Source organism: Coloeus monedula, assembly GCF_965178545.1.
Source record: "Coloeus monedula genome assembly, chromosome: 3".
Classification (NCBI taxonomy): Eukaryota; Metazoa; Chordata; class Aves; order Passeriformes; family Corvidae; genus Coloeus; species Coloeus monedula.
This window is the reverse complement of record NC_138783.1, coordinates 45,492,085-45,519,122: the sequence shown is the minus strand read 5'-3', so window position 1 is coordinate 45,519,122 and position 27,038 is coordinate 45,492,085. Positions and strand designations below refer to the sequence as shown.

Here is a 27,038-nt window from a genome sequence, read left to right as displayed (position 1 = left end):
ATAAGTACCCTGCTGCTAAATCTATATAGCACCTTTTTCTTCTCTTGGAAGAACTTAAATAGCTTTGATTAGTCATCAAGTTAAGGAGAAGCTTCTGGGAAGAAACACTAGAAAAGTCTTTTCTGTGATACTTGTGAAAGAACTTTGTATTCACTATAGGGCTAGTAAAATACAAAAACTAAAGTGATAGACTTCAAATATTAGTATCACTTGTCTGGTTCATTTGTTTAATTTTTAACTATCCAGAGTTGTTTTAAATCCAAAAAGATGTTAGAAACATTTTGATCACCAAAAGAAGGTTTTTGTAAGTGAAAAAAAGTAACCAGATGATCTAGTTACTTTGTTTTATTTTGTCTCATTCCTTCCATAGCAATAGCAAATATATCTATGGAAGGAATATAGTTGGGCGTCAGGAAGAATTTATTCACAGAAGGAGTGATTAAGCATTGGAGTGGACTGCCCAGGGAGGTGGTGGAGTCACCATCCCTGGGTCTAGTTGACGTGGTGATGTTTGGTTAAAAGTTGGACTTGATGATCTTGGAGGTCTTTTGCAACTTTTGTGATTCTGTGGAATGTGCCATATTCTGTGGCTTTGAGGATTAAGGTAATTTATTTCAGACGTGGTTTGTGGTGGTCGTGATACAAGGGTTTCCATGGTGGGACCCAGTAGAATTGACACTTCAACCCTCCAATATCTTTTTGCCTAGTACTCCAAGTTGTGTATTTTGACCTGGACTTAATTACCTTATTTTAATAATAAGTTATCATGCTGCCATAAACACAACAATAACAGGACCCCATTGTACTGGATGCCATACAAGCAGAGTAGTAAATATACCAGTCTTCTGTTGGTGAATGTCTAAATAAAGACTAAAAGTGTTGGAAGGCAAACAGAATGAGCAGTGGCATAGCAATGACTGTCACATTAGATTTATTTGTATTTGTTTTTCTTCTGATAGGGCATTTACCAGAGCACTGTATCGTTTACAAAATCCTCCCTCTGTCTTTTGCACATACTGCCTTTGTTAGTTCTGCAAATATCTGTTGAAAATATATATAAAACCCTTTTGGTTAAAGTTGTTCCTTACCTGCAATTCCCCATTCCTAATTTACAGTCATGTATTTTTTCCATATGTTGATGTGATTTAACTTAGCGAGTCTTACATTTTGTCATGTGTCTATATTCTTTTTCTGTCTGCCCAGTTTTGTGTACTACAGTGTGTCTCTTCTGCATACTTTAGCCCCTAGTAAGCTTGGAATGAAAAAAAAGAGGAAGCACTTTGACAGTGTGAGGTGGGAATGCACAGTCAGTGCAAAGCAGAGCTAGAACATCTAGCCAAAAGAATGGATGACCTTCAGAGCTGGAGTGCTAGCAGAATTGAAAATAATTCAGGAGCACAACCGGTAGAAGTGCTGTAAGCAAGGACTAAAAGCCAGGTTTAAAGCCCCGAGTGACTTCACCACAAGGATGACTTTTCCACCGCTGTTGGCACATCATCAAGAATGGTGTGCACAGCTCTTATCAAAATCATGTCCCAGTCTGATCCTTCTTGATACAGAGATGGGCTACTACACCCATAAAGGGAATGAAAATCCTCTTTAACAAAAGAAAACTAAGTTCAGCCCTGGAGGCCCAGCTATGAGCATCCCTTAGTGTGAAGGGGGCTTCACCGTGTAGGTAACAGCAGAACTGCTATGTAAAGACAATCAAAACTAAAATCAGAGACAATAAACTGATCCTGCATAGTTTAGGCTGAAAGTGAGAGGGAGGTTTATACCTGCCTAAGCAGGATAGCTTTGGAGGAGTTTGTAACAGGAGCAGTGGGGGCAGAAAACCCTTAACTAATCATGGGGTAGCTGTCCATTAGTTTCTGAATGGTTTACATGGTTTCTGAATGGACTAAGTGGTACTGCAGCACTCAGTAGGTTTCTACCACTGCTAATTTTCTCCTGCTTTTTTGATGCACTAAAACTGAAAAGCACTAATGATACTCAGGATAATATCTTAATTATGTGGCTAGAATATTTTAATCAAGGTTATGGTAGGCATGGGAATTTATGTGCAAAAATTTAGCCCCTGGTGTTAGCAACCTGAAAACAGGCAAAACAAAAGTAGAGTACTAAAGTGGATGAAGTGTCCAACTAGAGAATAATTGCAGAGAGAGAATATTACAAAATAGGTTTCTCTTTTCTGTAAGGCTGCAGTAGTTCTGATAGAGTACATTGTACGCATTGTTTCCTGAACTGCTTGGGTTTTGCATGTTTAAAATCATGAATGAAAAATCCTACAATGGGGGGCTATCACAGAAAAGCTTGTAATCAATGCTGGATCATCTCTTTTGGCATGAGCTTTATTTTTTTCCCTTCTGCGGGGAACCTGTATCTGTTTCCTGCATCTGTCGCCCATCATTCTTAGTGAATGGAAAGCAAGTAATTAATTTTTGTTGTTGTTAGCAATTAATTACCCTTGCCAAATCTTGGAGGACCTATTGTCTCCTTCAGACACAATGTTCTTGGGAAAAAGTCTTACTTATTGTAACCTCTTGTGCAATCTTCGCTTGGATGATAAATACATCTTGGCAACGAGGAGCTTTCTGAATGAAAAATGTTGCTGGACAACCCTGTAGTACAGCAAGAACGCAAACCTCTGCCAATGCTGGTGGAGTGCAGCCAGGCGGGAGGGTAAAATGGGGAAAGCCTTTCACACTGCCTGCAGAGCACAGAGTGAGATGAAGTCTTTATATGCACACATCCAAATATCTGTTTACCATCAAATAAGGATTTTTCCTGTTGTGCATCTGAGCTCAAAGGTGGCCTTCCTTCTAGCAAAATCTTGAAATCTGTTGGAAAATCGCCACCTACCAGTGCAGGACTGGGGAAATAACAGAGAGCATGTGGACCATGCAGCAGTTGGGTTTAGGTAGCCTGCTGTAGGAACTAGCTGGGAAACTCCACCCTCCCCATTTTTTTCTTTGAGTCCACAAATTTGAGATCCTGCAGTTTCCTCAATCTGCTTTGTGGTTTGTGGCCTAACTTTGGTTTTCCATTAGATCTGTCCAGAACCATAGGTGACCACTGACACCTCATTTCAATATTGCAGCTGTTACATTAATTACAGAGTTATTAGAGTTAATTGTAAATGCACATTTCCCCCCTGTAGCTCTTCACCTTTACTTTTTCTGCTTGATTTTTTCATCAATACTTAGTGATGTCTGGAAGCAAAAAGGTGCATAAAAGCCCTGCACAGAGAGATGTTCGAATCCTCCAGAGAGAATACAGAGAATGAGATGGACTGGGTGCGCTCTGTTCTCTTGTGGTTTCTGTGCACACTGCCATGGGCCTGGCAGCTGGCTGTGGGGCAGCAGAGCACAGCCAGCAGCCAGGTTTCCCAACCCATGCTTCGGCTGACCCCGCTTGGCCTGGTGAAAAGGAGACATTGTGAAGCAGGGGCCCCGATGCTGTCCACCTTGCAGTTAATGGAAATCTTCGTTGACCTCAGTGGGAGCTGGATTTGATCCTGTGCCTACTTGAGTGTTTTGGCATTGGCTACGGCTCCAAGTGGCTTTTTTTCCCCTGGCTCATTTCTGGTTCTTTTTTTCCCTTCTCTTTCTAAAATGTACTTACCTTTGAGTGGTGTAAAATCAACATACCTCCATCCATGTCAGTGTAGCTGTGCACTTTTATCTTCTCCCAGCGTCTGCCCTCGTTTCCTCAGCCCTTCTACTGTCTGTGTATTGGTTTGCAAGATTTTGGCATTGATTTCCCTCCTTTTTGAGCCATTCTGCTGCTTCTCACAAACACCCTCCATCTCACTTAAACCTCTGCTCTCCAGTGAGTGTAATTACTGACACTGTTTAATCCATCCTCTGCCCTTCTTCCTAAACTTCAAAACAGTCCTTATATTGATTTCTGGCAAATGAAGACCAGGCTTCAGCCCCAGCTGCCAGCAGGGAGCCAACTTCCCCTTCAGCAGGCTCCTGGAGGCCAGCCCTTTGCTGCCTCATCCCAGCCATGCTCCCTTGCTCAGCAGAGCTCATTCCTGTGTTGCACATAGGAAGGAGAGAGCCACCGTGCCCCAGGAGCCAGCAGCCACCGTGGACAGAGCACACTCTCTGTGATCCTCAGCCATGCATCAGCATGTCCTCTGTCCCTAAGGAAAAGGTGCTGGAAGTAACAGCCCTTTTCAGGTGACTGCCAGAGAGAAGGGAGCTGTAGGCTTGGACAGTGGCAGTGGGAAAAACAATGCAGAGGAGGACAAAGGCCACCTGTAACAGTGCTCGAGCTTCTTGGTGCCCTCCACTCTCCTTGAGTATCCCATGCCTCCAGAGGGATTTGTCTCCTGGGTGGAGAATTAGGATTATATGTAATCTACCTCTGAGGGAAAACCTTTTCCTTTTATATGTGGATTTTTGGATTTTTTTTTTCTTTTGGTCACTCTCCATTTGCTTGGAGATGATGTGAGGTTTTTGTGAAATAGTATCAGGAACTGGGGATATTGGTGTCTTGTGAGAGTTACAGGGGAAAGGGCCCAAGCTGTGGGATGCTGTACAGGAGAATCACAGGTGTTTTTTGAATCACAAAAAAACTTACTTCATTTTTTCCAGCAGTAATGTAAATGCTGAGCAAACAGGGTGTGTAATGAGGAAACCCTTTTGAGGGTGGGAGCTGACCTAATGAAAGATGAGAAGTGGGGAGCTGGAGCACAGGACTGCTGCTGCTCTGGGGGCTTGCGAGGGTGAGATTGCCAGTGACACCCCTGCTGGTCCCAAGCTCTTGCTGGCCTCTTACGTTATCCAGCTGTGCACAGTGGAATGTATTGTGCTTGTTTCCTCACATTATTCCTACTGAAGTTTAAATATGAACCCCCTAAACTGTACTGAAGGTAGAACATGCAGCTTCAGGAAGGCCAGCGTTGTTTTCACTCTGCTTTTCAGACACAGGCAATGTCAAAAGAAGAGAAAGTTATAGTATGGAGGGTCAGAGCATTGCTTTCAGAGATGATATCACTATGCTGGTGATAAAAATTTCTCCTATTTTAGCCCCTTTGAATTGTGTACAGCCAGCACAGATAAGAGAGGGAGAAATGGACTATGTAGGCTGTTTTATTAATCATTAATTCAGTTGTTACCCAACATCCAAACCAGCCCAAATGTGCTTATGGAGAACATTAATTTTGGAAACTAAGACTTGTGACCTAAGGCTAGATCCAACTGCTGTAAATGGGACAGAGTGTGTTAGCAGCTGTGTGGAACAGGGCTGTAAAGCCCAGAGTCCCTGGATGATGAGAATGCTGAGCGCTAGGGTGTGAATTTGCTAATACTTTAGAAATGTATCCACAAGAAGAAAAAAGAAAGAGGAAAAAGCATTGTGGGAAATTCTTTCCTTCATACATAATATTCTTCTGTTGAATTAAAATTGCCCCTAGTAATGTGTTGATGCCCATGAAGTATTTCAGCTATAGGAAATGTGAAACCAACTATTGCCTTTCTATGAATTATGAGTCATAAATTGTATGAAAAATATTCAGCTTGCTATAGCTGTTCCCCAAGCAGAACCTCTGACTAATGGAGAAAACGCTGCCATTTTGGAGGGAGTAGGAGGGGTCTGAGTTAAGCGGAGCAAGATGCCAAGGGCCAGCCAAGTGCCAGCGTGTGGCTCTGTGCTAAGCGTGAATTGGTGTCACCTGAGATGATCCTCCCTTGCTAAGTAAACAGCTGGAGAGTATGTGACATGTACTTGCCTTGCTCCAGCTGAGGTTCCTGACTGCCAGCCAGTGCCCAGAATTGACCCGTGGGAGAGCCATGCACCAGTGCCAACCCCGCTGCCACATCTGCAGCCAGTCAGCCAGGCCAGGGAGGCACAGCCTCCATCTGATTCAGCACCCAGTGGGCAGGTTGCAATGACAGAATTCCCCTAAAAATAGCAGTAAAGTGGCAAGAGAATAGGATACTGACGTTTGCGTGCAAATCCTTGGTGGTGGCATTCATTTCATCCAGCTTCAGCCATCTAAGAGCTGGGAGTTCAGTTCAAATTAGTTCCCTAATCATTTCTCACTAAAGTTTATCTCCTCTTATATCTATTCTATGAACTGCCTTTTGGAGGTGATTATAGAAAGGTCCTCAGCAACTACTTTTGAGTAGGTATCCAACTTTTTGATGGGTAAAGTTCTGTGAGTTAAATTCAACATCAAAGCTCTGGATTTCAGTTTCTTCGTCATTTCAGCAAAGGCCATGCAGCCTCATGAGGATTTGTGAATTTTGCTTTGCAACTGTGCAATGCTAGAGTCATTGTTGAAAGGTGTAAGTGAAAGTATAAACAAACTGCAGGGAGCTGTAAAGCAGGGGTTGCTAACTGTGGTTGTGTTTGAAGTTTAGCTGGACCCTTCATATTCTCGTTTTAGTTTTCAGGCCGTATGTCTGGCACCCACATTAACTTCTCAGTGGTGGATGTGTGACCAATAAAATACAGCTAAAAAGACTGACGGTGTGACTGACTTTCAGTTTGGGATGCCCAGTCCTTTTCCAAACAAATAGTGGATGATGTCTGAAATACTGAAAACAGCAGTTTTTCTTCCCTATTGACTCTAGTGAGCAGAAATCAAACCCTGCCTAATTAACTTCTTTGTGGCATCTGTGAAAGAACAAAGTTTTAACTATGTTCAGATGTGACTAAGAGACATACTCTCAAACACCAGCAGCTAAATTTTCATTTCATTTCATCCAGTGTTAAACTATGCTGCCTTTTCCATACCTGATTCAAAGATTATTTTAAGGGATCTCAAAGGACACATTTTAATTTGAGGCTTCTTTAATTGCCAAACTCTGGGTAGGCTGTGTGTTTTGTTATTTTCTTCTTACAATTTTTGAGTTGTGTAAGGCATGCAAATGCTTTCAAAATATGAGTCCATTGTGCTTCAGGCAGCTGTGATCTGGTGTTTAAAATGTTCCTATTAATGTAAGAACACTTAACTGCTTTACAACTCACAATCCGGTGCTTGGGGTTTGTCGAGACATGATTCAATTCTTGTTTGCTTTGTACAGGAGATGGCTGTTCGGGCACTAAAGCAGACAGGGAGCAGGAGTATTGAAGCAGCCCTGGAGTACATCAGTAAGATGAGCTACTTGGATCCTAGAAATGAACAGATAGTACGTGTAATTAAGCAAACCTCACCAGGTAAGCATGAACTTCTTTTTTTTAAATTGTGTTCTTCTTTCTTGCAGTAAGCTAGTTTTTAAAGTAGGGTCATTGCTGGGGAGAAGTGTTGGACAGCAGTGTTCCATAGCAGTCCTGTAGGAGATAGTGAAGTGAACCTGGCCTTGCAAGGCCAGCTGGGCTGGAACCTCAGTACAATTCACCTGCTTCCAAAGAGTGGTCTATGTACTCATTCATAGTCTACATTCTCAAATAGAAATCTGTTACTCAAATCCAAATATTCCTCCATCAGACCAGAACAGACTTACTGGTATACAAATCAAGGAGGTGGACATCACAGCTCTCTTGACATCAAGATTATTTGCACAGCTGAATTATGTGTCCCAAAGAAGGGCAGTTATTGCTGCTACTTTCTTTTGTGGCCTCTGATAAGGGAAAGCAAAGTCTGCTTGTCCCTAAGGCTCAGCATGAATCCTACTGACAGAGATGACAGATGGGTCTTACGGCTGCCTCCCACTTCCACACCAGAGTACCCATTTTTTAGGATGCTTTAGATTGCCACAGCCTCATCAGTGCATCTCACTGTGTCCCAACAGATGAGCTGTCAGGGGTGTTGTTGTAAGAACAGCCTCAGTAATGCTGGCCTTACGTTATGACAGGAGAAAGAGCTGCCAATTACCGATTTCACTTTAAAGATCTCTGATTATTTGTCCAACCTGATTCCATTTCAAAACGTTGCATTCTTTATGAAGGTATCTTTTAGTGTGGTGGCAGCCTCTTCAGTGTGCAGAGAGGGTGCATGAACCTGTCTTAATGCTGTGCACATCCCTGTGTGTCTGTAGGCAGCAGGGCTTGTGTGTCAAGGCGAGGAGTCAGCAGCTGTGCTCAGGTGTGCTGCATCTGGTCCAGCTGGGACATGGTGTATGGCAAAAAGCTTGTAATCTAATGTTCAAGCCTGCATGACTGTTCTTACGGGCTTTGTGAAGTCAGGATTTTAAAAGGAAATGGTTTAGGCATAGATGGGCCAAGTCCTGTGATTTGTGAAAGCTAAAGAACCAGAAGAGGAACAAAAACATAACAACAGCACAGAGTCTCCCCTTGTCTTTTTAGCACAGCCAGTGTTTTATACACCTGCAATTTGTCCTCAGATCAAAGAACTGATGAAAAGTGCCGTTAACATTTCCACTGTAGGAATGCTGCTATCTTGTCTCTGCACATTCTTCAAGCTAAGATTAATATGTTGACACCCTGAAAGATTTTCGTTCCCAACAGATGGAAGATGAGTAATATGAGGGTGTACTCTATGTCCAACACATTGGAAGGAATACAGGACAAACTGTATGATGCCTTTGTTTAAATGAAGGAGAGGGAAAGAAGGATTTTTGAGAATGATGGAAGAGAGAGATGTAAATAGAAAACAAGTGTGAGCAGGTGGCTCACTGTACAGAAGATGGACTCTGTGATGGCCTAGTAGTTTATAGCAATGTTGACTTTAAGTTATATGGAAAGTCCTTCCAGGAGCTATTTCCTGCCCATTGGTGTTGTACTTAACACCCTGCTCTGTGGCTTCCTCCTGTTTGAGAGCAATGACTGGTAATACTGGTCCAGCTTTAAAAAACAGGCTGTAGAGTAATCTGATGAGTTCATAGTTAGGGAATTTGTGCTTCTATTTTCATGATTTGATAGGACTCCCTGATGATTCCTGGCATGAGCAATATTGTGAGCCAGTAGCTCGTTATCAGTAGGAATACTTGGCACTTATAACTTCAAATGTTCAGAGTGCTTAATTTAGATTTTGAAAGGTGTTTTTATAACACATATTCCCTGTGCCGTGTGCATGTGTGTGGTGTATGTCTGTATGTATAGATGGGTGAGTAATACAAAGTAATTGGTTCACCTGAATTGTTTCCTAACATTCTTCTGTGTTCTTTTTGTAAAGGAAAGGGTATTGTGCCAAATAATGTAACCCGCAGGCCGAGCTTTGAAGGATCAAATGAATCTTTTCCGTCCTACCATCAGATCAGTAATGCAGCCTATGAAGGGACAGGCTTTGGAGCAGAAGGTGCAAATATGCTTACTGAAGTTCCAAGGCCCTACATGGACTATTTAATCTCTACTTCTCAGTCTTCAGCTATGACTGCTCCTGTGCAGCGACCCTCTGGAGTGGGCACTCACAGCACACCAACGAGCCACCAGCAGAAAGCATACCCTGCAAATATGGAGTCTTCTGTGATTAATTATCCAGTGGCTAATCACAGCAGCCAGGCCTTGCAGCTGCAGGCGTCTCACGGCTCCAACAGCCAACATTACAGTAGACAGCACATGATGGTGCAGGGGGAACCTATGGGATATGGTGTTCAGCGGAGTCCATCCTTCCAAAACAAGATGCAGCAGGAGGGAGGATATGCCAATCTCCCAAATAAAGGGGCAGTTGTTCAGAACAATACTGGTCATGCATTTCAGCAGGCACCAGCAAGCCTGTATATCTCACATTCTCATCACAAGCAGACAAGTCCTTCTTCTCATCAAATGCATGTGATATCCAGAGGTCCAGCCTTTGCTAATGATTTTTCAGACAGTCCACCACAAAATCTACTAACTCCATCTAGAAATAGCCTAAACATGGACCTCTATGACATGAATAATCCTCAAGTTCAGCAGTGGCAGGCAGCAACCCCGTCACGCAGAGATTCTTTACAAAACCCGGGAATAGAAGCATCTCCACGGCAACACGTATCCTTCAGACCTGATGCCACAGTGCCAAGCAGAACAAACTCCTTCAACAACCACCAGCAACAGCCACAAGTGACAGTGTCTATGAGGCAGGTTCCTCCAGGAAAACCTGATCCTTCCATTGCGTCTCCAAACACAATCACGGCAGTCACATCTGCTCATATCCTCCAGCCAGTGAAGAGCATGCGAGTGATGAGACCTGAGCCTCAGACTGCAGTGGGACCTTCCCATCCTGGCTGGTTGCCTGCGCAGGCACCGGCTGTGGATGGCTTGGAGATCATGGAGCAGCACGTGCCACCATCTGGAGCAGCTAATGCCTATCAGCTGGATGTGGATTACGGTAACCAGGAACTGCGGTGTCCACCACCACCCTATCCCAAGCATTTGTTACTTCCTGGCACCTCTGAGCAGTTTGATGTCAACTGCTTGTGCATGGGCATGGAGCAGACTCTGCGTGTGGTCCCCAGTTCAACGAGCAATAAGGCTGAAGAGAGCAACGAGCGAAATGATAAAAACAGCAAGAACACTAAAGCTGAAAAACCAAGCAAGGATAAAAAGCAGATTCAGACATCTCCGGTTCCTGTACGAAAAAATGGCAAAGATGAGGAAAAGCGAGAATCCCGAATAAAGAGCTACTCACCTTTTGCCTTCAAGTTCTACATGGAGCAACATGTAGAGAACGTCATAAAGACCTACCAGCAGAAAATTAATAGAAGGTTACAATTGGAGCAAGAAATGGCAAAAGTAATTCTTATTTTGTTATAGTAAAATCTAATAGGGTCAAATTGATTATTACTATTTTTAATTTGTAAAAAAAAAATTAAAGGCAGAATCCACTGAAGTAGTAGATATCAGACACCTCCCTATACCAGACTGCATCCACTTAGAAATGTAGATGCAGGTCTGGGGGGCTGTTTGAAAAACCTGAGATGTGAAATGATATTTCTTCATACCAGAAAAGTAAAATGAAGCAAAATCCCCCCATATTATAGGTAAGAACTTAGAAGGCAGGCTTGAGGCTGAGATAATTCTGCCAATACTTTGGCAGCTCTTGCAAAACTCTTTGGTCTAGTTCTTCCTCACTGTTCCATGATTGCTGCTCATTCACCAAAGCCGTGGTTCAGCTTGGCAGTGTAGTCACTGTGCCATATTTTCAGCTGAGTGTGTAATACTTGACTGAAAGTTGTCTGTTGAACACATGTAAGTAATACTGTTGTGCAAGTAACCATATCTGGACCAGCTTGAACTGATTTTGGGACCGTTGCCAGAACTTGTTCTAGAGGCAGGTCTCAGGGAGATGCACTTTGGGTGATAGAACTTCTTTAATGCCTAACTGTAGCTTTTGAATCTAAGCTGACTCTCTGATAGTGCTGCTTAAAACAAAGCTGCCAGGCTCTGATGGTTGGTCTGGCAGTTATGTTTGTAATTTTTATATGTGGAAGAGGAAGAGGGGTTTTTTTCTTCCCAGGCATGACTGGAATATGATTAGTCTACTTTTGCATTAAAGGATAAGCTCTAAGGAAAGCTGTTATTAACACGTAATGGGTAATAATTAACTACCCAATCTTTCCTAGCACAGTCAGTTTCCAAAGTCAATTAATTTGATGCTCACATTGCACCAGAAAACTCAGGAGTTTGTTTGTTGAGGTTAGAATTAAAAGAATGTTCTTGGAAAATCTCTTGAAATGTTGGCATTTTAGTGACAGTTAATAGTTTGTCCTCACTGCAAGTACAGGCTGTATTGTGTTGCTTGAATTTAGTGAATATTTCCGTGAGACTGAGATAGAGAATGATCTCTAGAGAAGTATAACAGCATCTAATTGTGCTAGTTCTTCTCTTCTGACTCTTCAGCTTTCCCTCATTCAGAGATAATTCAGGTACAAACAAAAATAACTCCTTCCCCTAGAAACCTCATCACTGACTGAAAATATGCACGCAGGACATTTTGGCTATCTGAATATTGCATTATTCTAGAATTAGCAAGAACAGAACACACTTGTCATTTTACCTTAAAAAGGAAACTCTTATTATGGATTGATGTACTTACCTTTCATTTTGAAAACAGTATTCCTTGTTTTGGTTTGGCTGTTTCCTTCAGTCTGAAAATTCATCCTACCTGTTCTGCACGTTTCTGTAGATTTCCTCCATTCTTTATTCATACAGATTTAATTTTTGTACCATGGGGATCTCTTTGCATAGTCTGGCTGCCCACATTCATCTTTAGATACCTAGACTACAGATGTGGAATTAAATCAACCTAAGGTGCAGCCCTTTTTCTAGCCTGCTAATCAGTCAGCTTCAGCCCCCTCCACCCTCCCAGTGGCCCCTTCTCACCAGGCACTGATCTTTCTCTCAAAAGTAGTTCAGTTGATGCCAATTAATTCAGGCTTTTGGAACTGGGGAATGCAGAAAGAAAAGAGCATGCTGCAGTAAGTGAGTTGTCAGAGGAGCCTGGGGATCAGCCTGGGGGTTTCTGCTGGTGGAGGCCACCAGTGGCTCTCAGTAGAGGGCCTGGTACTGAAGTTGGCAGAGTTGGCACTCTGCAGGCTTTGTCTTGAAGGGTGAGGAAAATCTGATTGGATACTGCTGCTTCTCTCTTTTCCATGAGGTTTCTCCCCACAGCCCTGTGAAATGTTACTTGTAGAGCCTCTCTGGAGACAGGAGGTAGACAAGCCAGCTGTTCTACAGCTTGGGTGCAGAGGGAAAATAGTACATTTGGGAGGGAAATAGCACCAGGGTCTGGGTGGCAGTGGCTGAGAAAAGACCAGACCTGAGGATTATATGCACATATTTTGGGAGGGGAAAAAGAGAAGTTTGTAGGACAGATGCTCAGGAGATCTAAAAACTTTGAGAGTGGAGGCTCTATATGGTAGAGGAAAAACCACAATTTCTAAATAAGGTTCCAAGGCACCTGGGAATGTGTAGGTCACAGGCAACTCCTTAATTACAACACAAAACCAAACAAATAGCATCCAAGCTAGGAACTGTTAATGTGAGTTGCCCTAGGGAACCATTTGTGAACAAAGTGAACTGCTGCACATAGGTTTAAGTTTCAGTTTAAATTAAGGTGGGCTTAAGTGCACATATGTGCAGTGGAGTATAGTGGCAAAGTGCAGATTTGAAAGGTGTAAACCAAATCCCATGGTCAGGTTTATGTTGTATTCCCCTGTCTGACATTATTGCCCCATGCCTTCTTGTTCAGCCAAATGAGACAGGCAGACCAATCTCAGATACTGCAAATTCAGGCAAAGTTTGGGCACAGTGAGTTTGCCCTTTTTTCAGAAATACCTCAACAGACAGACAAGAGAGTATATCTCTCATGAATACATCTTTTCTGGTTCTTGGTTAATTTTTCTGAGAAATGTGTTTTGGGAATGCTCATTTATTGTTCTCTTGCTATGAATATAACAGTACTAGCTCTTGTGGTTTGCTTTCCTTTGTAAAGGCTGGCCTCTGTGAAGCAGAACAGGAACAAATGAGGAAAATTCTCTACCAGAAGGAGTCTAACTACAACAGACTTAAAAGGGCCAAAATGGACAAATCTATGTTTGTGAAAATCAAGACTCTGGGTATTGGTGCCTTTGGAGAAGTGTGCCTGGCCTGCAAAGTGGACACCCATGCCCTGTATGCCATGAAGACTCTGCGAAAGAAAGATGTGCTGAACCGGAATCAGGTGGCTCATGTCAAAGCAGAGAGAGACATACTTGCTGAGGCAGACAATGAGTGGGTGGTTAAACTCTATTATTCCTTCCAAGATAAAGACAATTTGTACTTTGTGATGGACTACATCCCTGGTGGGGATATGATGAGCCTGCTGATTCGGATGGAGGTCTTCCCAGAGCGTCTGGCTAGATTTTATATTGCAGAGCTCACTTTGGCCATAGAGAGTGTGCACAAAATGGGATTTATTCATCGAGACATCAAGCCTGACAACATTCTGATAGACCTCGATGGGCATATCAAACTGACTGACTTTGGACTGTGTACTGGATTCAGGTGGACTCACAATTCAAAATACTATCAGAAAGGTAATATTTTTAGCCTTTTTCTGGGATGTTATTGTGTTATTTGTTTTGAAACAAGCACCTACTTGGCAGAAGCACCAGATCAGGAAACTCTATAAACAGTCAATGGCAATAAAATGTGCCTGTCTCTCTCTGACTCATTCAGTTAGCTTGTTTCCAGTCCTTTTGTTTCCAATACTGTTCAAAACCCTGTCAGTAATGTGGCAGCAGCAGCAATTTTTCAGTTTATTCTTGTTTGGAGGGTCTCTTTTGGTGGTGAAATGATTTAGTCACAGCTTTGGAGTAGTCCACACATCTTCTGCATGTGCTATTGAGTACTGCTTTCTGTTGGCAAAAGCAATTGGTGTAGCTGACTTAAGTATACTCCATGGTACTGTATCCCCCATGGGAAGTATACTTCCTTGTGCTGAGACAGAGACATTTTGTTGGACATTTTGTATGGAAATCCAATTGTGAATGGGAGGGCATAAGAAAATACTTTGGGTTTAAAGTTCAAATGCTGTTCTTCACTGAGAGTAGGAGATGGCTCTAGATCTGGGTAAATACTTCTCTCTTAATGTGTCGTGTTTTATGACCATGAGTGTAAACTTTCCCATTTGAAAGGGAGCCATATCAGGCAAGACAGCATGGAGCCCAGTGATCTTTGGGATGATGTGTCCAACTGTCGATGTGGAGATAGGCTGAAGACATTGGAACAAAGAGCTAAGAAGCAGCACCAGAGATGTCTGGCCCACTCATTAGTTGGAACCCCTAATTACATTGCTCCTGAAGTCCTGCTTCGTAAAGGTAGGTAAACCTTTTTCTCCTGTTTCACTTTTTTTTTTTTTTTCTTGCTTGAGTAAGCTTGCTGCTTTGGAAGGTTGTCATTCTGAAGGCAAGAAACACTTCAGTCAGACTAAGGAGAACTCTCAGTGCTCCAGTGTTTAGCATCACCTCACTGACACTGGGTTTGGCCATACTTTGTGTGTCTGTGTAATGTCCACACTGAGGCCTTTGAGTGAGACTGCTAATACATGTGTTGGATAATTTTAAGTGATATTTTTCAAGTATAAAGCAGATTATCTGTACTTGAGGAGTACAACTCTGATCCCTACCAAGTTTACACGGACCAGTGAGTAGCCAGCTGATAGGTCTGGATCACTGATTCAGATGGGCCACTTAAGTATGGATGATGTAAACTTGTGGAAATATGTCCTCCACGTTCCCAGCCAGAACCTGTGGAAACCAAGAGAAAGTTTTCCACCATTTACTCTGGACACCCTGCATTCAAAAGCTTAGCTTGAGGAGTTTGGACAGTACTTGGTGACTATCCATGCAGAACTGACATGGTCACTGTAGTAAGGAGATCAGGTGTTCAGACTTGTCTGCAAGCTAGACCCTAAGGCTAATCTGCTCTAACAGAGATTTCACACTGGATCCTACATCATCTGATGACACAAGTTCCATTGAAATCAGTGTTTAAATCTTTTTTTGAGACCTTAAACATGCACCTTATTGGTCTTGTCTCAGCAGTTAGGTGACTGAGGTTGTTCCTTTGCTTGGAACTTGCTCAGAAAGTCATCCGTGGCTTTCCTCTGTCTGTAGAGCCAGGCTGTGCTTTCCAGCAGCTTTTCAAAGTTGTGGATTCACCTCCACTGAACCTAGGGTGGACATCAGTCATTAAACATTTTTGTTATTCTTTGAGGTCCAGTTTGTGCTGTGTAGCTGTGGGACTGGGCACAAAAAACTCCTTCATTTTTTTTAATGATGCAGTTTCACAATTCACTTCTGTTGAGAATTTAATTTATTCACAAAGGTTCAAGGACAACAAGATTAGGTCTTTACTGACAGAAGTAAAATTTAGGTCAGCAAGAGAAGTCACAAACCTTTTGTGTGAGAAAAGGCAGAAGTTTGTGCTGTATGTTTTAATACTTAATTGCAAGTAGCTCTATACATGTTCTCCTTGACTAGTGGTGGTCAACCCTTTGACTTGTCTTTCAGGATACACTCAGCTCTGTGACTGGTGGAGTGTTGGTGTGATCCTCTTTGAGATGTTAGTGGGACAGCCTCCTTTCCTGGCTCCTACACCCACAGAAACCCAGCTGAAGGTAAGTTGAAGCAAAGTTCCAATCTGTGGTAGCAAAATTTTCCCTTCCCTTCTCTTTCATGCACAGACCTACTCCCCTTTCTTCTGCCAGAGAAAGGAGTAATGGTTAAAAAAGTCTGATTTTAAATAGTTCTGTGCAAGCACATATCCTTTGTCAGTAAATGAAGACACAGAATATCAGACTAGAACTGACTTGTGCAACTGCAGTGATAGGTATTAGTTTTATGAGTCTTCTCAGCAGAATTGTCATTTCTCAAGCACAAGTTCATCCATTTAAATTCCTTAGAGTGCCTATTTAGTACCTGATATGCCAGTGACAGTTGCAGTTGACAATGTGTTTCAAAGTTGAGCAATATTAGTTCTTTATTAGAAAGGATCTATCTCATCACCACTTTTCCTAGTTTATGTTTTGGAGACAAAGAGAAGTAATTCCTTGAAGTCATTGCACAAAATCATGTGTAAACTGAGTATGTTCTCAAATCTGACCATAGGAGCATTCAGGAAGGAATTTGCCTTTTAAAAAAATGGAATTGCTCCTTTTGTCTGCTAGCCAACAATGTTTTTCTGGTTCATTAGAGTAATTTCTAACAGGCAATGCAATCTGATAATTGGGTTCTTGAAGCTCTGAACTATGCAGACTGTGAGATGACTTGTTACATGTGCACTTCTGTACAGTTCATGTTGGCCATCGGAAGGGTTCTGTTTCCAGATCAGAAGTTCCTTAATACCTTTGTTACCTGCAGGTGATAAATTGGGAAAGCACACTGCACATTCCCTCACAGATCAAGCTGAGCCCTGAGGCAACTGATCTTATCACAAAGCTCTGCTGTGCTGCTGAGGACAGGCTTGGAAGAAATGGAGCAGATGATATTAAAGCCCATTCTTTCTTTCACTCTATGGACTTCTCTACCGATATCCGTAGGCAGCCAGCTCCCTATGTTCCAAAGATCAGCCATCCAATGGACACTTCAAATTTTGATCCAGTTGAGGAAGAAAGTCCTTGGAATGATACTAGTGGTGACAGCACCAGGACCTGGGATCCACTAGCCTCTTCCAACAGCAAACACACAGAACATGCTTTTTACGAGTTTACTTTCCGAAGATTCTTTGATGACAACGGCTATCCGTTCAGGTATCCCAAACCTTCTGGCATGGAAGTTTGCCAGTCTGAGAAGTCTGATGTAGAAGACAAAGGTGTGGTGGATCAGACTGGAGCTTGTCAGCCTGTATATGTGTAAATTATTGTATAGAGTACGAGATAAAACTAATCTCAAATCCAATAGGGCCCTTACCTGATCCTTTAGGAGCTGATCCTGCAGCACTTGGTCAGATGTACCTTCAGCTGAGGCTGGAGACATCCTGGGGAGTAAGAAGCTTGCAGGGTCAGGTCCTAAAGATGGCACTCTTGAAAGTTCAGGTCAGTTCTACTGTAAATAACTTTGTTGATAATTACACTTGAAATCCTGGTCTTCACCAAAATCTGCAAGGCCAGCAGTCTGTCGTTTCTAGGCCTATTTTTATTTGAGGTCAGCATCCCCCTTACTCAGATTAACATTTACAGACTTCTGCAACTGTCAGCGTTATTTTTTAAATGAATAAAGAGCACTTATATTTTGTTTATAGCAGGGTTTTTTTCCTACTAAATTATAGGGATTAACTTTGACAAATCATGCTGCTGTTCTTCTTTTCTACATTTTTATTTTATCCCTAGCACTTACTTCACATTTAGGAAGATGCATTAAGCTGAAGAACATGTGATGAGAGGTCTCTGTGCAATAATGTAAGAAAGAAAAAAAAAAAGGAAGAGAAATGAAAAAAAGAAAACTGCTCTCTAATTTTCTAAATTTACTGATGCCATTGTATTCACACCGTGATTTTTGTTTATTATATGTATTTTCCACATTTCAAAATTGTGACGTAACCTTAAAGCTGCTTTATTTCCTTCTGCTTATTGGAGTGTAATAGAAAGTGTGAGCAAGTGGCAACTTGGGTGTGATTTCATTGTCTAGTGTGTGAAGAATGTTGCATGAGCAGTGTTTTTCTGTTTGAAATGGCCTTTTCTTGCCATTCACAGGCAGGTCCTGTGGATCCATTTTTCTAAGGGTCTAAAATTAGACCATTTTAAACCGTGTGTTGATAATGTATTGTGTGGATGGTTTCCTCTTATGATTGTATCCAATATTAATTTTGTAAAACAGATTGCAAAGGTTATACCTGAGTAGTGATGTTGTGGTCTGATGTAACAGATGGTTTTAGTAAGCACGTGTCATGGGCACACACGTTTCCCCACCGAGGATCAGCAGCCAGACCATTACAACGGAGCAGATTTCTGGGGAGAGCCTGGATGGGGCTGGCTCAGGCAGGGAGCAGCACAGTGGCCGTGGCTCCAGCTGGCAGAGGCAGCACAGCGTCCAAACCGGAGCGTCTCCCAGAGCGGGGCTCCCGTAACACATCGAGGCCCCGGGTGCAGCGAGGCTGAGGCTGGGTGCCTGCAGCTCCATGGACACCTACGAGACCTGGAGGTACGTGGCTTTCCACACATCACATCCCCACACGTAACTGGCTGTGTATCCATTTAGGATCCTAATGTTTTGGGCACTGACATCGGAAAATGTTGGCATTGTTGGTAAGTCATTCTGTCCCGTTGTCCAGAGGTTAAAATGTTGCTGTGATGGAGCACAATAGGCCTTCATTTCTGTCAAATTATAGGCATACTTTGAAATATCAGTTCTTAAATATGTTAAAATATGCATTTTTTTCTTGTATGTATAAGTGAGAATTATTCAAGATGATATCAGAATACTAAAGATAATTAAGCCATACGTATTTGCATATATATTATATATAACTAAATAAGTAAACACACACAAAAATCCTTAATTCAGATTAGTGTAACAGTCCTATTTAAAGTGATTGACCTAATAACATTTGGGGAAAACACTCCTTTAATGTGTTTTTGCTTTATTTTATTTTTAAATCTGGAGCTTCGTTATTTTTTCCATATATTATTCCACATATTATTCCTTAATGTTTTAGCATATCCTATCCTATCCATTGTTTAGATATCTAAGCAACAACATATGAATTCATCAGCCTAAACTAAACAAAAATGATTGTGTATTTGTTTACATTTGTATGAAAGGAATGTTCTGAGGTATGCAGTGCTTGTGTCGTGACAGTTCATGTAAGATTCAGTATTACTGCTTTTTTATATAGTAATGCCATTTTTTTGTTATTTACATCTATCTGACATTCTTTCATGTGGTAGGTTCTTTCTCAGGAACTCAATTTAACTGTTATTTATTGATATATCATTGCCTTTGAAAGCTTCTACTGGCAGAATTTATTAAAAATCTGGATCAAAATCTACAATGTGTTATGTATTATTCAAACAGACAACTTCTTCGTCCTTTAAGGCAGAAGTTTTAATGGGTTTCTTTTTGTAATGTTATTGATGGGGTTGAGCTACAAACATAAGACCCAAATCTCATTGCTGCATCAGCATTTGATGTGGAATCTCTGGGTACCTTCAGACAATTTCTTCTGTCCTCATGGCCCTTAAGAATAAGGAGCAGGATTCCGGGTAAAACCTGGTTTGGCATGACCAGGTCAGTGGATGGCATAAAAGTGAACGCAGTCACTTTCTGTGCAGTGGTGGTGCTGCCAGGGCAGCCACAACCCTGATTTGCCCCCTCTGGCTGTTGCCTCTGATTCATTTCTCAAATGCAAATAATTTGCCTGCACATACAGAATCTCTGCAACTAAGCAAAACAAGAGAAACTAGCCCAGAAGGAAACAGGTGCTTCCACCACACGAATATTACTGATTTACAATCTGTGCTACAGGGAACAGAAGCCAACTCTCCTTTCACCTAAAGAAGAACTGATTTGAAAAACCAATCTTTCAGGTTTATCAGGCACTGTCTGTAGAAGCCTCTCATCCTTTGCAGACATTTCAGAGGTAAACAGAAACTTAAGAGTAAATTTTATGAAATTTGGACAAGTAAACCTTGTGCCACGTACTGAGGCTGGCTCTAAGCATTCTTGTTTCTGCTGAACTTCCCGCAAAATCATCAAGTATCTTTTTTTCAGAGGTTATAAAAAATCAGGGTTGGTATTAAAATACCTCTTCCTCAAAAACAAAACAAACCATCATAAAAAACCCAGATAACTTTAAAAACCAGAAAACTTCATAAAGCAGGGCTGCCAGGAACAGAAAGGAGCCTCTGCAAGCCTTTCATACCTCTACTCTTCAGTGGGGCCAGCAGCCGAGCAGTGCTGAGCAGCAGCAACAATTCTTGGGAAGCAACTGTTTTGTAGTTGGATGCAAAAGAACTGGTAGTGGAAGTTATAACCAGGTGCCTAGCTTGAGCAACATGAAAGCTAAATGAGGGAGAGAAGCATTTGACTTTTAAATAGAAATGGAAGAATGAGGCTATGCAGGAAGCAGGCGATAGCCTGGAACTGGATGGAAAATTGGTCTCATGAGCATAAGAAAATTCTTTTCCCTGTAATTTTTGAGGTATGAAATAACTGCCTTAAAAGCTTTCCTAGAGAAACTGCAATGAGAAGAGGAATTTAGAACATATAATTTGGTACTATCCCAAAATGCAGAAACATTGGCAGAAAATGGCAACTGTTACTAAATTTATTATTGGAATTAAAAGTAAGAAATCTTTCCCACAGGAAATAATCTTAGGAATAGATAATGTAGAAATAGCAACCATTAAAACACACACACACACACACCCCAAAAGAAGTGTAAAAATGTTTTTCCTGGCAGAGAGATTTGCTGCAGCAAGAATATGGAAATTGTACCTTCTTTGTGTTTCTGTTTTGAGCAGTGAATGAGCAGTGGCCAGCTTTTTGTAAAAACGCAGTCCTGGGCTCCATCTTACCAAAACAAACTGAGGATCTGATCCTTAAAGCTGGCATCACCTTCTGCAAATGCAACAGTAGCTCCAGGCCTTGCACAAGAAACTGGAGCCTGGTGACACGGACAGCGGAGATTTGAACGGACTGATGGATGCACTGACTTGCAGCTCTCGTGGTTTCAAAGTGCCTTTACGTCAGTGCTGTGAGATGAAAAATACCTGTGACAGCATCTATTATTTTTGCATGTGTAGGGAGAATGGGGCTTAATGAAGCAGGCCTTGGGTCATCTCAAGTGTTTTTCAGACTTCAGTGGGGCTCAAAAAATAGATTTAAGCCGCATCCCATCTCATCCCCATGACCTGACAAAACCTCAGGTACTTGGACCCCTTGACTATTGTACGAAAAGGGGAAATTAAGTGTGCAAGGGGAACACATGGGCAAGGGGAAATATCTGATCCTGTTAGGCCATGAGTGGCAGCCAGGAAAAGACTAAAGATGGTCCAGCCTTGCTGCAGCATGCAGTGGTTACCCTGTGGGGGTGCACATGTTGGGGAGAACATTCTTGCACCTCCTGTTGGTCTGGCCCTTGTTGGGAGCACAGCAGCCTTCCCAGGGAGTCCTGCTGGACAGGAGGGAGCCTGCACGTGTCCTCACCCAGTGAGCCAGGCCCGCAGCTCTGGGTGCTGCTGTACAGGGAAGAGAGAGGCTGCTTTGCCATGTGGCTCCCACACTGCCTCTGTCCCTGGGCTGCTTTAGAGCAAAATGGAGCAAGAGCTCACCACGATGCTGCTGGTTTGCCCAGCCAAGTGCCACAAAGGAGGTCACCAAGTGCCACAAAGTATAGCCACAGATGGAAAGCTTTTCTCTTAAACTCCTGGCTGTACTTGTGAAGGCCACATCAAATGTCCCATAAATATGCTTGTCATAAGTAATAGTGCTTTTTTTTCTGCTGCTTTTATGCTGTTGGGTAGCTATGGGTGAGGTTTTTTCCTTTCTTTCTTCAGGGCAACAGTTGGCTGCGCAATTGTGCTCCTTTCCAAAGGAAGCACTGATAGCTTTCAGTGGCCAGAGGGGAAACTGAACTAGAAAGGAGAAGGATCTGCAGGTCACTCAGTAACATGGCAAAGTTAACCCAGTAAAGTGGGTTATCTTTAGTAATGCAGAGTCTGAAAATGAAATCACTGCTCCTGAGGGCAGCCTCTCCTCAGCCGCTCATGGTGGCCTCATGCTCTGATGAGTTACTTTGTCTTGATAGCTGCTTTCCATAGCATTGGTCATTCTTGGCCTCAATAGCAGCAGTAAGCTCAGCTCAGCAGCTGCCTGTGGCTTTTACTGGTTTGATGCCAATTTCAAAGCACTTGATTTCACTAAAGAGACCTGATCGTTCTCAGTAATCCAGCCAGCAAAAAGGAAAGGAGGGAATACACATTTACCTTTATGTGTCTTAACTTTGCTACTGGCACCTTGGCACAAGGACAAAAGTGTGCGTTTGCACATTCCTATGAAAGGCTCAGTTGTCCAATACTTCACAGGTATGTTTCTAGCTATTCATATGTTTGCGTTTGCCTCAACACTGAAGGATGGGTAAGAGGTTTTTTGGTTTGGTTTTCTAGGCATGAAATGTAACAAAGGTCAAAATTCAGCTTCAAAAGCACCTGTGTAGAGTGTGGCTTAACCTGGTGTTATGATGGAACTCCAACAAAAGAAAGATTTTCTTATAGGAGGAACTCACTTGGCTGGAAACCAAGAAGACTGCAGATACCCAAACAGACTGGCAGAAAGAGCAGTGGGTATCAAGGCTGGCTTTACAGCTGGATCTCCCTTGGCTGGGGCCAGGGGTGAACAAACAATAGGAGCACAGAAATGCCAGTTGGCAGAGACCTCTGGAGATCTGCCATCCAACCTCCAACTCACCACGCTGGCTCTGGCCAGCCAGACTTTTGTCCAGGAAAAGCCTCCAGGGATGACATGTCCTCCCCCAGCACAAGGACCTCAGGCTGAATGGGTCAGGAAATGGGTATCATCAGCCAGATCTGCTGATCTCCAAGCCTTTGGGAGCCTGGCTGTGGGGGTTGTGTGGTTGTTCTTGGCATTGTGGCCCTGCACAGAAGCCTCATCTCACCGAGTATTGTACTGTAGCTGCAGGAGTGCATGGACAGACAGTGCCCAGCCAAAATATCCTGAAAGAAAGTACAGCTAAAGGGCTGCGTGAAGGATTCTGAAGCTGTTGAGGTGTTGGGGCACAGACCACCCTCGCTGTTCCCCAGCCTCTGCCCACCACTGAGCAGAGCCGTGCACAGCCAGAACACAACTCTCACCTAAAAGGAGCCCATTTCAGGAAATGTACACCCACACAGCCATAGGAAAATGAGGTGACTGCCACAGATCAGGCACCTTTTCACAGACAGAAGTGCCAGATAAATGGCAGAGCACTGGTAGCAATGATGATGATCTGCTGCAAGCCTGCTGGGACACTCTTGGCATGTCACCGAGGGGAGTAATAACGCCTTTTCTATATCCATCTTCTCAATGTGCACCTTGTCCCTGCTGTGCAGAGGGACTGCATCACTGACACATGTCAGTGCTCTGCCCCCCAAATGCTTAATTCTGGAAGAATTATCTAAATAAAAGTATCTCCCAAAAGAACGTTGTCTTTCCGTTCCCAGGGATCGGCTGGGGACAGGCTGTTTCCCTCAGGGAACTCTGTTTGTGTTGCTGAAGACCAAATCCCTGGGCAGAAGGAGGCAAATTCAAATCCATAGTGGGTTTTTGTTCCCCAAAGAAAACACTTCACATAGGAAAATATTGGTTTGACAAAATGGAAGTATTTGGGGGAAACTTACCAGTGCATTTACAATCATATATCTAAAACATGATAAAAATATTTTGTTTCCAAATAAATCAAACCAAAAGAATGTAATAAAAAGGCCAAGGGCTTATATTTTATATTTAACACAGTGTATTCAGAATCGCAAATATTAAAATGAACTGCTGCGACTATGTCATTTTGAAGTGTCCAGAACAGATTTTGGAAATGTAATTTCTTGGAAATTTCCAACTGTGCATTCCAATTTAGGCCTGAAGGATTGTTTTAACATTCAATTTCCCACATAGGAGGACCTGCCAACTTAAACTAGCTCTAAAAATAACAAAAGCAGTCAAACAAATCCAACTAATATCTGAAATTAAAATGAACTTAATTGACAGCCTCATCCTGCATGTAGCTCTGATGTTATCAATCTTCTTGCCCTCTTTCGGAGTTTAATCCATATTCCAGCCAGGGCTAGAAATGGGAATCACAACAGGAGGCTTCTGAGGATGTGATGGTCCGAGCCGGTGCCTGCAGTGCTGTCGGTGGAGGGTGCCACACGCTGTGGACAGACCAGGAGCACACAGAGCAGCACCCCCAGCCTGAGTCGGGGTCTGGCCAAGCTGCTGGGCCTGCTCCACGCAGCCCATTCCCGTGGCCGAGCCAATGGCAGGGAAGCGTCGCTTTGTGAAGTGCCAGAGCGGGACAAGCAAAGGTTATTTACCCCAGCTCAGAGCTGAGGCACTGACACTGCTGGGCAGAGTTTGCTTTAGTTTGTTGAAATGCTGTGGTTTGCTGATTTGGAAATATTCTTTTCTACTATGGTTAAAGTCAGGGGAACAGTGGTGGCTGGGATTGGTGTCCCAAGTGGCTGCATGTTTGCAGCAATGCAGGAGTGTCTTGTTATTGGTGTTTTCAGAATTAACCATAGCCCAATTAACCATAGCCCGGATGTGCTTGGCAGCTTTCACAGTGGAAGGTAAAGAGTAGTGTAGATGACAAGATGTAGCGATGTGAAAGCATTTCAGGGCTGGCACTTAAAAGCCTTTAACCCAAGGCCCCGAGCAGACCAGCAGGAGCAAGCGTGGTGCCAGGGGAGGAATTCTTACACCTGCTCTGGCATAAGTGGAGCAGTGAGCAGTCACCACTCCTAAAGCCAAGTGGTAGCCAAGTATTTGTGCCCATACTAGTGGCACTAATGGACTAATGTCCCATCCCCTAGGGATGTTTTTCTGTCCCCACTAGTTGGGACAGCCTGACACAGGGCCAGTGAGTAGCTAAGCAGCACGGATTGTCATGGCTCAGGAGCTTGTAATCTTGCTGCTACAGAAGGACACGTGGGGGACATGGAGCCACCCAGGGTGATAGCCAAGCATATGTCTCCACTGTCACAGCTAAGCAAGGCACACGAGGTGCCTCACAGGTGCCAGGCTGAGAGTGGCATGTGATGCCCCCAGGAAAAATTATTCTGTGGTGCCTCCATGTTTTCATCTCACCATAAACTGGTACTGTTTGATGGAGAGACCTGGTTTTTTTTGACTGAACTCAAATTCCACATAGTCATGGCAGTCAAGACCAACCCCTGCCTTATGTAGCTCCCTAGCCAAAGCCCATTCCATATTCCTAGCAGCCTTGCACCTGGCCCTGGTAGTTAATACTGTTAACAACCTTGAAGCCTGTTACTCAAAGTCACAGCAAAATGAAGAACCTCAAGCAGGTTGGAGGCAACTGGAGGCAGCCTGCTGAGCAACCGTGACGGCAGTGCCTCTCTCTGCAGTGCTTCACTCTTGTGTTTGGTTTCTATTAAATTCAGCCCACTTCAAGATCTCCTTCACAGGCTGAGAAACCTGGAGGCAAGCTGCAAAAATTCTAATTGCTCGGTGTGGCGATAGCTTGGAGGGTTTTGTAACAGCTGGCTCGGGAATCAGCTGATTAATACGTGGTTTTGCCAAAGCAGAGTAAATTGCTTCCAGCACATTCCTGCTTTGGTTCCTGCTCTACCTCAGCTGTAAGACACCTTGAAGTGACCTTATGCTGCCTGCTCTGAGTTCAGCACAGGAGGTTGGACCTGCGGGGCCTCTTCCAGCCTCGGGACTCTGGGGCTCTGGGGCAGGGATGGCAAGGAGCTTCTGGAGGTTCCCCTGGCCAGAAGGTGGAAGCGTCAGCAGCAGATAATAAAAGACCCAATAAATAAGATGGAAAGCAGTTTATCTGGAAGAACAAAATCTCTTTTCTAGCAGCTGAGTAGCAGTAGGGAAAAGCATGAAGCATGTCTGTAAGGAGCAAAAAGAAAAAAACAGTGCTGATCAGTGGGCTTAGGAGTCACTTTGTGGTAAGGACAAGTCGTGGTGTGGCACAGACAGCAACTGGACAACCCCGGTGACAGCAGCTGGACCTCAAGGGGCAGGGAGGAAACTTTCTGAAATAGATTGCAGATCTCTGGTTCTGTCTGCTCTTTTTTGATACATTGAAATTCACTTTGCAGCTCAATGACTAACTTAAATTAAATGATTAACATCCTCACTCTTACAGAAATCATCCTCATCCCTTTATTATGAATTTAAACATTACTTTGCATTTTCTGAGTGTCAACATGCATAATCAGGCTTGACTTCCTTTTGAGAAATATCAATAAAATAACAGCTTCTACTGTCAGGCTCTGGCACAATTCCCAGTCATTGAGCTACTTGAAACAACATTGTCATTGCTAAAAACCATTTCTGAAAATAACATGAACTGCGCTGTAGAAGTTTAACTGCTGCCCTCTTTTGGGTAGGATAATTACTGCTCATCTCTGTCGGGATGCCCTACCACCAACAGACGCAGAATTAACTCTGCATTGAGAACACAGTGGTGGAATGGTTCTGTACACAACATAATATCCTTGAATAGCCCAAATTCCATGTGCTGTTTGTCCTTTACAATCAACAGTGGCTTGTCTATGAAGGATTTATGCAGTCAGTGGTTTCTTTTTACCTCTGTTCTCTTCTACGGTTCCTGTGGGCACTGAAAAACTCTGTGCTGCAGGACACTGTGGATCACAAACTCCCATTGCAGGCTGAGTTTTAAATGAGTTTTAATTGCTTGCAGAATACCACGGAGAATACTGTAAATTTATCCAGTCTCCGTAGCCTGATTTTCAGATGGTTTTGTCTTGTGCTGGGAAGCCCAGAGTTAATATGTACTTATATTAACATGAGCATATTGTGCTTCTATTCAGATTCTTTCCCCTGGTGTCTGTATTTACTTTTAAAGCGAGTAACAGCAGTTAAGTGGTCACAAGGGGAATAACCAGAATCTGTCAGAAAAGATACTGGTAAATGTCCCGAGACAAAAGCAGTAGAAATGGAGAGACAGGA

General features: G+C 43.0%; 1 protein-coding gene across 2 annotated transcripts in view; it reads left to right on the top strand.

Annotated features, from left to right (window-relative positions):
* Window positions 1-19,355, top strand: part of LATS2 (large tumor suppressor kinase 2) — a 49,012-nt gene extending 29,657 nt beyond the window's left edge. The window contains exons 3-9 of one of the 2 annotated variants that reach the window (XM_082279396.1): window positions 7,041-7,173; window positions 9,092-10,629; window positions 13,331-13,913; window positions 14,514-14,696; window positions 15,891-15,997; window positions 16,740-17,128; window positions 18,243-19,355. In XM_082279396.1, coding sequence (XP_082135522.1) covers window positions 7,041-7,173; window positions 9,092-10,629; window positions 13,331-13,913; window positions 14,514-14,696; window positions 15,891-15,997; window positions 16,740-17,128; window positions 18,243-18,252 — 2,943 coding nt within the window. In that variant the 3' untranslated portion in view covers window positions 18,253-19,355. Of the gene's footprint in view, window positions 1-7,040; window positions 7,174-9,091; window positions 10,630-13,330; window positions 13,914-14,513; window positions 14,697-15,890; window positions 15,998-16,739 lie in introns of both variants that reach the window. The other variant, XM_082279395.1, reaches the window with a different exon arrangement.
* Window positions 19,356-27,038: the final 7,683 nt, after the last annotated feature.